Here is a 12,500-nt window from a genome sequence, read left to right as displayed (position 1 = left end):
AAGTGTGCAAAACCTGTCTGTAACAAGTCTAAAGAATGTTCATCCCCTGCTGACGAAGACAGCCTAGGCTGGAAAGCTGGTGTATCGATGGCTTATTGCGTTTCTTGTTTTGACGTGCCGACCCCGAAGGTGGCCAAGCAAGCAAGAATCCCAGTTAAGGACATCAAACCAGTTACAACGAAATTCACAGCGAAGAGGCCACCAATGCCCCCACAAGCTAATGATGGTCAAAGGAAATGTCTTTCCCTGAAAGAAAAAATAGAAGTCATCCGGAAATCTAACGAGGGTAACAGCACGAGAAAGTTAGCGAAAATATTTGATTGCGGGAAAACACAGATTGTCAAAATCCTGAAGCAGAAAGCTAGGATTCTAGAATCGTGGAACTCTAATGAAGGAGCTCAATCTCAAAAGAGATTGAATGTTGAAAAGTATGGCGAAATCAATGGTTTGTTGTGGAAATGGTATACCAGAGCAAGAGAGTCAAATATCCCTGTTGATGGCCCCATGCTGGTCGAAGAAGCGCGAATCATAGCTGAGAGAATTGGAGATGACATATTTAAAGGAACAAGTGGTTGGCTAGACAAGTGGAAAAAGAGACATAACATCGGCCAAATGAATATTGCTGGGGAAGAGGGAGATGTAAGCCAAAAGACGATAGACGGCTGGAATGAAAGATTGAAAGAGCTAACTAGGGGCTACTCACCGAGGGATATATGAAATGAGGACGAAACTGGCTGTTTCTGGAAAGCGATGCTTCAGAAATCGCTCTCTCAAAAGGGGAAACGCTGTAGGGGCGGCAAAAATGCGAAGCAACGAATAACTGCTGCATTCTTTGTGAATGCAGCGGGCAACAAAGAGGCCCTTATTGTGATAGGAAGTAGCAGACGACCGCGCTGCTTCGCACGTTTGGCGAATCCATCATACCCCTGCGGTGCCCAGTACTTCAGCAACGAGAAGGCGTGGATGAGAACCGAGATAATGGTTACTATCCTTACCAGGTTGAACAACCGTCTGAAAAGAGAGGAAAGGCATATTATTCTTTTCTTAGACAATGCACCATGTCATCCACCCTCGCTAACAGACATGTTCTCCAACATTAAAGTGGCCTTTCTACCGAAGAACACCACATCGCGCACGCAGCCCCTGGATGCAGGTATAATCAAGGTGTGGAAGATCTGCTACAAAAGGAAGTTGCTGCGGCATATCGTTAGTCAAGTTGACGGAGAACACTCTGCCAGCGAGATAGTAAAGTCTGTGAATCTCCTAATGGCCGTGCGATGGATGGTAAATGCGTGAGACGAAGTCAAGTGCAAGGTAATCAGTAAGTGTTTCAGACACGTTGGAATGTACCCCTCAGCCATGGAATTGGATGAAGATGACGATGACCCGTTTGCCGGTGAGGAGTTACTAGACCTTGAAGCCCTGGTGCAGAAGATGTTTAAGAAAGGTATTGACGCTGCACCCTATGCTGCCTTCGACGATGATGCGGACGCCTATTAATATTACTCCTTAGATCCCGCCGACCCTGACTGGAGGGAGACCCTACGAGATGAGGTTATCGCTACTCGATCAAACAGCAACAAGACGGAAATAGCAACTGATTCCGACAGTGATGATAGCAGTGACTATGCTCCCTTACCAATCCCAGCGGTGCAAACAGTTAAAGGAGCACTTGATCTCGTGCGTCAGATCGCTGAGTTTGCAGATTATCGGAGTTGCGAGGATTTGTCTACTGCAGTCACGAAAGTGTCTGATATTCTTGTTGACATGAGGCTTAAGTCACAGAAGCAATCGAGCATTCTAGATTTCGTGGATAAGCGGTCGAATGAGACCGAGTAATGTAAATACATTATTAAGATTTCAAGTACAGTATATGCACCCCATGTTTGACGTTGTTTTCCTAGGTTTTGTTCGGTTTAAATTTCATGTGATCCACTCTACGTAATCGCTAGTTGTTGTCCTTCAGTAGCATTTGGAGTAATGATTCAAAGTTCGAGTGAGGCCTAACACTACTGTGAAGTTTTTGTACCCAATTATTCCATCAGGGATCAACCCTAGTATTGGAATTGGGCTCACACAAGGACAGAGAAAAACTCTGACCAGGGTGGGATTTGAACCCACGACCTTCGGATTAGATCACCGCTGCTCTACCGACTGAGCTACAAGGCCAGAACGGGAGCTGGCCGTGGGTATGTGAGATGTTATTCACAAGGACAAATTAGGCTCGGCCCAAGCCTAATTTTAGGTAATCGCTAGTTGTGTGGGCCCAATCCAATACTAGGGTTGATCCCTGATGGAATAATTGGGTACAAAAACTTCACAGTAGTGTTAGGCCTCACTCGAACTTTGAATCATTACTCCACTCTACTTTTCCGAAACTTGTTGCATGTGAAAAAAATCAAATAAATTAGTTTCTATTTGCCTAATTTTAGCTGATTAGGCAATATGTTTATGTAATTAATTGATCAATCCAGTGTTCGACTTATTTTGTTGATCTTTCCCGTAAGCGACCACTTTGTCGTGCACCAAGGGTGGTCGCTTACGAGAGAGTTGACTGTATTCTGGTCTTGATCGTTTGTCTGCTTCTTATCTTGGAAGGGTGATTTTAAAGCGCGAGAAAAAAGGGGTTGTTTCTCATTTACTCGAAGGAAAATATGTTTTGGCCGTTCTTGCAACTGGGTTTTAAAAGAGTTTCATATGTCAAAGTTTCGTTTCAGGCAGACAGACCTTCCTGCCTGGTAATTGTAGTTAATTGCGCCGCTATGTAGCATCATCGAGGAGCAAATCAACTCAAACGAGTCCGATCTTGGAGGAAATGTTTTCAAAAGATCTGCTAGGCGAATTTTGTCAACTCCAAACATGCTTTGAGGGATCTAAAATAGAAATGAAATGTACTTGTTTTGTCCGCCGAAATCATCGACTGAAATTTTTAAACAAATGCCAGAAAGACGACAGGCAGCTGAACCGCTGAATTTTTCTGCCGGCTTCAGTGCGGCTTTTTTGGAGTCAGAGAAGACTTCTTCCGTCCCGCATTCATTTGACTCAACTTGGTAACGGCATTGAACCGATTTCGTGAGAAATGTTCACCTGAAAAGGTTTTGAAATTCACAACTGCACAGCAACACGTAATCGAAATCATGTTTCCCTGATTTGACAGGCTTTTGCTCCAGGGGAGGAGATAGTAAAATGATTTGATTAGCGGAGGCGCCAAAAATCGGCCACACCCCTTGAACACGAGAAAGAGTGAAGCTGTTACAGTATCGCCTCGCCGTGCCCTCCACCACCCCTGCCCACGGGCATTTTGTACTCTCCCCAGCTTCGCTCGCATCAAGATGCCGTCGAAATAAGGATCAACATCTAAGAGGGGACTGTGAACAGTCTACCATCTTTTTTCCTACGGAGGATTGGAATGTCATTTCCTACTCTCTTTTTTACGCAAAATGCACCTTCCCGTCTTCGGTTTCACGATAATATGAAACAGGAGTCCCTTTGGGCTTTTTTGGCTTTGGTTTCGTTGGGGGCCCTAGTCGTTGCGATGAAGACCTCGGAGGTAATGGTGGTGGTGATAGTGATGAAGGCTTCACAGGTGGTGTGGTGGTGATGGTGGTCTTATATTCTCCTGAAAGTCTTCAGGATTCTGCAGCTGTTCCCATCCTTTCAGGGCTGTCAATCTTAACTTTGGGTCTTGTTTCAACACGATACCATGACATGTTGCCAATTCCCCCATGGATGTTGCGTGCCTTCAATGTGAGTGGGTCGAAGGTCTCGTTTCACCATGTCTTCCAGGACCTTGTATTTTGTTCTGCTGTTAATGACGGCGGTTCCAAACGCAGTCTCACCATACCATAGCTCCCAAAGCACATACCCGAAACTGTACATATCGGCCTTGCTGTTGTAGATTCGGTTTTCAAAGACTTCAGGGGCTAAGTATATCGAGGTGCCGCAAATCGTACCAGTTATTTCGTTTCATGCTTGGCTACTCCCACGTCTGCAACTTTCACACCTCCGTCGGGTGCCAGCTGGACAAAATAAAAATATATCTATCAGTACAAGGTAAATTTTAGAAATCACACGATTAACGCAGTACTAAGTTCAAGTTAACGTTTCAGGTCTACTCTTCTTTCTCAACCGTGTTTGTCAATGTCTGTAAGTATAAGAATTTGTCAAAGCCGATAAATCGATTATAGAAAAGGAACGTACTTGGCCCCAAGGAAGACACGCACTGAAGTGATGCACTGCGTTTCTTGTCATGAAAAAACTCTTGATGTCATCATTTTTGGCAGCAAGAAGGGCCTGGTAAAAAGCTTTGATTTTGCTGGATACATACTCTGATTGTTAGTAGTGTATTCTTTTTTCGCAACTGCTAAATTAGAGAACTAATTCAAATACTCAGAAGTGGATGTGAAAATCATCATTTCATAAAAGATGTTGTTGTTGTTGTTGTTGTTCAACAACTTGCAAAAATGTGAAAAGTGAACTGACACGAGCGTCGGACAAAGAAATAATCTGTGAGTTCACGACAGGAACTTACCAAAATATTATTGAATTTTAAATCTAGGTGAGCAAATCCTTTATGATGAATGTATCGCAAAGCATCCAAGATAGTTAGAGCCCAGCCTAACAGCTTCTTCATGACTGCTTCCTTTCGCTTCCAATCGTGCAGGAGCTTCCTCCGGATGAGACGTCACGTGAGACCTGAGCGAACAGCTGCATAACTCCAGGATGATCATCACTGTTGTTCAATTTCGGCCATGCTGAAGATATGTTTTATAAAACTTTACATTGTTAGGATGACTCAATTGTCTGAGGAAAATAATTCAGATAAACAGATAGGTTAGGAAAAAAAGTGAAGGCAATAAACTCGGAGTTGCACCTTGTCCTTTTCTTAAAGTTTGATTTAAGACGTGAAGTACATGTAACCTATGGCGTGGACCTAAATTATAAAATGTTTGATTTTCCATATATACGAAAATATCTCGACGTCTGCAATAGCTTTCTGATCAGGCCAGGATGGAAGATATTTAATTGTAACAGCAATGAAAACAATAAGAATCAACAAAACGAGTTTTAAAAAAACTGCAGTGTTGTGTCAGCGGCCCTATACACCCTCAATGTAACCCCACCCCCTAATCCTTTGGATAAGGTGGGGGTTAAGGATTTGCTGCTTCAAAAGAGATGTATGTCCTACTATTCGGGGATATATATTTCAGTCTGTGAAATGCCCCCCATCTGTTAGTTTATACTGGAAAATTGTATTCTACGTGATTCTCAACAAGGAAATGCTAACATATTTGTAAGTGGGTTGTGAAGACAAGCAGCTAAAGGGCAAGATAACTTATACAAGGAACATGTCTTCATGATGACAGAGAGCAGGCGTAAATTCACTGGTAACATAAGCACATGTTAGAACTTACATGTACTCATTCCAACAGGAGGACTAAGTGTGCATTTAAAATCTATACAACACAACCTGACGATTTCGTGTTCTGGATATTGTTCTACCTTAAAGCTCGCTCCTCGTCAACGAAATGGCATACGTTGTTGGTTGTGAGTGGATCTCTGTTCCTCTTAAGTACAACCTCAATTTCTGGCTGCCCTTTTCGATGAAGAACACATCTGTACACTGTAGAAAAGCTGCCATCTCCAATAATGGACTTCCACTTTTCATCGCATTTCAACTCTTCATCTGTGAAATCCGACTTCCTGACCTCACTTAGCTGGAAGACAGTTAAGCTACGTTGCAACAACTTGATCTGTATCTTCAAAGGTTCGTAAGCTTCCCGGATCTCAGTCTTGTTTCTTTTGTCTTCAAGTAGCTGCTGGTACAACTGTTCGTCGCCTTCTGTTAGTTGGGGTATCTTCTCCTTGATCTGTTTCAGAAACTGCACCGCGTCTTCTAGTTGTGTATTGATGAAAAGAAGCAGGCGGTCCTCGGTAGCAATGACTCTCAGGGCATTTACGGGATCTTTTTGACATGTAGCTATATGGATCATCATCGTAGCTTTCCAGTTTAGTTTTATGTTGGGCCATCTTTTTTAATTTGGCACCAAGCTTACTGAAAACTGGAGAAGAACTAACCACCACGTACAGATGCCAAGCCTTGCCGAAGCCATTTTGGTGCAGTACTTTTCTGGGACTTGCTTTTTGTCACTTCTTCGCTCTGTGAAACGTCTGCTTCGGTCTCCTCAAGGAAAGCTTGTTCTTCCACTTTATGGATTTCCGCTCTCATTACATCGTACTTTTCAATACAATATTGGATCAGCGAAACCTGAGCTTTTGCAAATTCGTGTTCGTTATCTTCCCATTGCTGAACAAGTGTTCTCTCCGAATCGTACTTTAGTGCTTCACTTTTTGTCTCTTGCTATTTTGCCGAGGCTACTGGTACTTTTTCCATAGACCAACCGCAAAACTTCTTGATAGTTTTCTCGGATTTGAAATCGCCGCTAGCTTTGCTATGATCTCTTGAATTTTTTGTGACTGAAGTTGACTCAGTTCACCAAATCTACGTTCCTGGGAGCTTTTTAGTTCCTCCATACGGCTCATCACTCGTTTGATCCTTTTCTCTGTTTCTTGATGCGACATTTCTGCTGACTTCAGTACAATTCTGATTTGACGAGAGACGCGCGCAAGGAGATCCTCAAGCTTTCTGATTGATAATCATGTCAAAACATGACATTAATAACTACTTATTAACCGAGAATGAGGTCTTTATGGGAAAATCTAAAACCGAAACCATGCTACCTATTCGGTAAGGCCAAAGTTTGAGATCCTCCCCAGAAACAGCGAATCATAGCGCGCATTATATCCGCTACTAATACAAACCATACAATGATGACTTTGACATTACTTCACAAATCCCCGTTTTCGAGCTTTTCACGAAAAAATATCAAAACTAATTTAATTGACGGAAACACATCTCGACCATTTTCATCAATGAAGCCTGTTAACTCAGCAGAGATAAGGTAAAGAAAAAAACCCTTTCATTCCAGTTACAATAATTGAAGAAGCCAGTGGCTCATGGAACAGTTTCAAAAGCCGGAAGCTACAAGGTGTATTGCTGAATTACCACTGGATAAGACGATTCATAAAGAGTACCAACACAGCGGTTGGGGAAACGCACCGAGAGAATAAACTGTGTAACTATATGTTCGTCAAAAACGCAACAAAAGTGTGTCCATGACTGAGAAAACCAGGCACAACCAGGCAGGAGGTGATGCAGCTCATATCCGCACCAATTTCTCTCACACTTGGCATAAATGTTGGGTTTGATTAGAAAATGATCTTGGCAAAAACTAGGTCAAAATATTTTATTCCCTTCAAGTTTGGAGGACCCCCTCCAAAAATGGCCGTTTGTCATTAATTTATGCATATTTCATTAGCTGTCGTTGATCATTTTATACTATTATCAGTCTCAGGGCACAGATATTCATTTGAACTAGACAATTTGATTTTTCCCCTTGGCTCCATCTTTAAGGTAGTTCTATATAGTTTTTTTTGGACCATGCCTAGCATTTTCAATTGGCGTTTTTTATCAACCTTCCCTTAATCTTATCGATGTGAAAAGTTTGGTTGAATGTGTTTTTAAAGGTAATCGATGTTTCCATGAAAACGATATACTAACAGAATGAAAATTGGTTTAACATGAATTTTGTTCGAACCAGATCTGTTATAGAAAAGCTGATGGCAATTTCTGAAATTACGATATATGGCCAGGGAAATGTGCAAGAATAAAAAAAATTATGTATGTTTGATTTCGAATAAATCGCGCAAACATCTCAAACCATGCATTTTGTTTAATCAAATTAAATGGACTGAAAGAAGAACACTATTTTAATGAAATTGCAGCTCTAAAGGACACCCAAATGCGCATAAAGTTATGTCTTAAGGCTATAAAAGTTTTGTTGGTTTGTGCCCTCTTGATCTCCAGAACGATACATTTTCTCAACATCACTGCCATAAAACTTAGAACAATTTTCGATTTTAAATTAAGCGCTTTTTCGAAAAGCTTAAAAACGGCTCGATGGATCTTTTAAAACGTTACCCGTGCATGCCTGCCAGTGTTAAAATTTTATTCCAAAGTTTCATTAGCATTGGTACACTGGAACACTTTCAAATCTATCGATGAAGTAGGGTACTCGAACACACGAAAAAGTTTTGTTACAAAATCCCGATATAAAAACAATTATGTTAACATATTCAGATCTGTGTGCAACATTCTCCCGTAATCAATACATTTCGTTGATGCATATTTTAAAATTTAATAGTTCGTTTTATTTGTGATTGACTTAATGTATTGATAACATTACTTGGGCACAATATTTAGCCTTTTTACTCCTGCAAAAAAATTTACTGTTTCCCCCAATACCTTTCAGCTCTTCGTCACTCGAAGTGGAGTTTTCGCTGGCGTGGAAAGAAGAGTCAACAGTTCCCTTGATCCGTATTTCTATAAACATACCGCAAATTTGCATTCAGAAAGTGACGCGAAACGTATTGATCGCGGGAGAATGTTCCAAATGATAGATTTGAATATTTTCACATCGATCGATCAGATCAAGGAAAGGTTGGTAAAACGCCCATTAAAAATGCCAGGTATGGTCCAGGCAAAACTGTATCGAGCCAACTTAAGGTGAATATTTCGGAGTGTTGTGAACAGACTTTAATTGGTGGCATGCAAATAACTACACTGGGCAACAGCAAATACATATTACTCTAACATGGATAGTGATTGCAATCACTAAAGTTCCCCAAAAAGACATAAAATGTTTGGAGACTTCAATATCTTTTCTGTGCCGTGGCATACTGTTTACATAGGACCTTACGATTTTTAGCTATTTTATGAACATCCACTTAAATACAAAAGCCATTTTTCTGTCTTAATCTAACTCGAAACCAGCAAGAAAGATCTACCTAGGTAATTTTCCTATCAATTACTAGTATAAATTCAGCGAAAAGAAGCACTTGAGACAATTCTTTCATATATTTTCAGAGCTACATTTAGGGGCATTCTCACCATATCGATCGATATCGATGAAACTCGGCGGAAAAAGATTCAACGTGTAAGTTCTAGCTAGTTCTCTCAACGTATGTTTCAGGCTTAAAATAGAATGGAAACAAGAAATAACTATGAAATACATGTCACTTATAGCTTAGACGCGATTTTGCGCTCTCGTTGATTCTTGGATTGCGAAATGTCCAGTGTTGTGTTATCTGTTTTGTTGCTTCGACCCGAGGTTTAAAGAGAATGTCCATTGCCATCCCTCTTACATAATCCGCCAGAGATATCAACATTCGTCGAGAAAGAAAGTCCCTAAACATTTTATAGCTTTTTGGGGAATTTAAGTGATTGCTCTCACTATCCATGCTAGAATAATGTGTATTTTCTGTTGTCCAGTGCAGATGTCTGCCATCTGTTAAAGACTATTCACAGCACTACAAAATATGCACCTTACTTGAGATGGAGCCACGGAGAGAAATCAAATTGTCTAGTGCAAATGAATATCTGTGCTTTGAGACTGCTAAAAGTAGAACATGATACAGTGGATTTCATTTTCACATGGCCTTTCTTGTTGCAGAAATACTAAATCAAAGACAGCTAATTAAAAACGTGTAAATTAATGACAAACGGCTATTTTTAGAGGGGGTCCTACTAACTTCAAAGGAGTAAATATCTCATGGACACCGTCACTCTGCTCTCACCTATCCTGCTCAGGGTTCCATCGAATTCAATTTTCGAGCATACACACAACGAGTAATTAAATATCTTTTAGTATTTTATATTCCTTTTGCATACTTTAATTTCTCACTGGCAATACTTATGAGGATTGTTCTTCATGGATGAGATAACAAGATTATTGATGGCTGCGATTAAGTCGTTAAAATCTCCTGTGATCACACCATACGTCTGAGCCAACTGTGCAGCTTTGCATGACAAATATACGATCTGGGAACTCGGATTTAGAGCTTTTAGATTTGCGCTTTTTTCACTGCCTCACGTTCTTCTCTTTCAATCAGGTCCCACTTGTTAGCAACAAACAAGGTACAGCCAGTGAATAGTGCAAGGTCCACCTCAGCATTTTCCTTGAGGTTTTGAGCGTAAGTGGTTAACTTTTCTAGCTTTTTAGGTAAACACAACAGACGCGTTAAGGTTAGCTTATCCAAAAAAGTAATGATGATTCAGTCTTGGTCACTGTTCATCACAAAAATGAAGACTAAAACTAAACAAGAGGCTACAAGTAGCCTATACTCGGGCCTGCAAAAGTACAGTGGTGTATGGTTAATTTAGCACTAAAGAAAAGAAAAGAGAGAAGTCTGTCCTTCTCGCATCGGCCTTACATTGCGATTCTTATGATGTTCGACTGTGTATGTAGTGAATACCCGGACCCAGATTATCTTCATTACAGGTGGTGACAACGACCACTGGACCATGGAAACGAGGTAAAAATAGTGTATTTATTCCAAAGTGGCTAAGCACATTGTTTTTTTACTGATCGATGGCTATTCTTGCTCAGTGTTCGAGAAAGGAAACGCTAATTGAACGGTTTCAGATGAAACGAAATGACTCATCGAGACATCTTTTGCAGAAGATGACTTTGTCACGTGCGCGGCACGTGATGAAGATGTGCACTATAGCTCGACACTTGAAAATACTTTCAGAAGTACACAAGTTCCTTGAGGATGGCCATGCCAAATGAATCCATAGCACGAGAATCAAATATTTAAAATATACCATTTGTTGTAATTTAAATACTCACAGTAATATGCACCCAATTGTCAAAATAAATACAGTATGTTATTTGCCAGCTGGGAGGTCCGTATAGGGAAAAACTGTGACCGAGGCCTTGAAATTGCTGCCAGAAGCCCCAGGCTAGGCCGAGGGCAGCTTTTTCAAGACCGATGTCACAGTTTTGCTATACGGACCGACCCTTTGCTGGTAAATAACTTTCTTTTTTTTTTCCGCTCTCTCTCCCACCCTCTCTGAAATCACTTGTTTTAATTGTTGACTCGCACCGAGCTTGATAGTGAATGCAGTATTAAATCGACTGACAAACTGAACGTTTCAAAGAGAAATATTTCTTATTTAAATTCTATTTCCAAACCTCTTGTCTAATGAAAAATAATCTCTGTATGTAAACGGAGTCGGTGTCCAAAAAAAAAAAAAATGGAAATTTAAGGTCATCACACAAGCTCACGCAATCAAGGCATGGATTCCGCCTGCCGTGAGCAGGCCGGATGAGAACTGAAATTCCGCCCGCTCCCGGAACCAATCAGATTGAGAAAAAAAAAAAAGAAAAGAATTATAATTCTCTGTGACCAAATTTTGGAAAATACCTATCAAAGACAAACAGTAAGCAAACTCTATTTTGCAACTTTCAAGTACATTACCAGTATGACTTGGGTTGTATTGAATCTGAAAAGTTGTGTTGAACGATATGACTTCTGCAGGTAATTCTGTTAACACGAAATATGTTTGTCTCGATAATCTTGATAAGGCAGTGTATTGTTCATTTCCTACATTTATAACTGATAATTACAGGGCAGTAATTAATTTCCAGTCATAATTATGTAATAGCACATAGTGACATAGCTGCACATTCACTACCAGTATTTGAGCCATACACTAAAACATCACCTTGACAGTTGTTTTCCTAGGATCAATGGGATGTGAACCAGGATTTTTCTAGTTTATTGTCCCTGCAAAGGTTGAACTTACCAGCAATATATATGCCATGCGGTGGACCAGACTATTTCAAAAAACAAAAATAGTGTTTCGTTTCCGGAATGGTGAGGGAAGGAGAAAAGATAGAACACTGTAGTGTGGGTCACTTCGCCTGTCATTCTTATTTCGCTTCGTGTATTGAAACTCTCGAGAAATAAACATACAAATGTAAAAGCAAACTCTCTGAACAGTGTTCCTTGGTATCAACATGCATAATTAGCTTTTAAATGCATAACGCAAGGCTCAATAGAACAAGACAACAGACGTATTAGCGTTTGCGGCTGGTTAGCCTATGCGACTTCCGGATTGCGTGACATAGAACAACCTCACTTATCTCCCCAGCACTACGTGCTGAGTGGTAAACAGGACCTGCTGGATCGGACAAGAGTACTGGTTCGTGAGCAATGTACAAAGCAAACGAACCAACAAACTTGGGGGACGACGCGGCGCAGACTTAACCACACCACACAGGAGTGACCCAATTTTAATGACGGTAAAGCGATATATCCAACCCATCTCCAAAGGGAGGGAAGAGGGGAAAAACGTTGACAAATTGCAAACAGCTAATTGTAAGCAATAAGTATAAGCGTTCTCTGGTAAAAAGTTTTAAAAAGACTATGAGCTTTCGACAGACTGAACTGCTGTCTTCAACGGATAAAAACGAGCTAATTGTAGTTGATTTTGATATAGAAGACAAATTGCCAAGCGAACTTTGAACGGCCGACTACAAAGAACGCGAAGATAACTATCGCGACATAAATAGCCGTTTTAGTACGGTCACGCA

The 12,500-nt window shown here is 40.7% G+C and overlaps 1 protein-coding gene and 1 pseudogene across 1 annotated transcript; one reads left to right on the top strand and one right to left on the bottom strand.

Moving 5' to 3' along the window:
• Positions 1–750: 750 nt before the first annotated feature.
• LOC137972891 (tigger transposable element-derived protein 6-like) lies at positions 751–1,296 on the top strand. Its single transcript, XM_068819581.1, has one exon. The coding sequence runs from the start codon at positions 751–753 to the stop codon at positions 1,294–1,296; it is 546 nt and encodes a 181-aa protein (XP_068675682.1).
• Positions 1,297–3,580: 2,284 nt separating this feature from the next.
• LOC137972881 (uncharacterized) lies at positions 3,581–11,728 on the bottom strand (annotated as a pseudogene).
• Between the last annotated feature and the right edge of the window lie 772 nt (positions 11,729–12,500).

This window comes from Montipora foliosa, chromosome 1 (genome assembly GCF_036669935.1).
Source record: "Montipora foliosa isolate CH-2021 chromosome 1, ASM3666993v2, whole genome shotgun sequence".
NCBI lineage: Eukaryota > Metazoa > Cnidaria > Anthozoa > Scleractinia > Acroporidae > Montipora > Montipora foliosa.
Note: the sequence above shows the minus strand (reverse complement) of the source record. Positions and strands in the feature narration are given on the sequence as shown.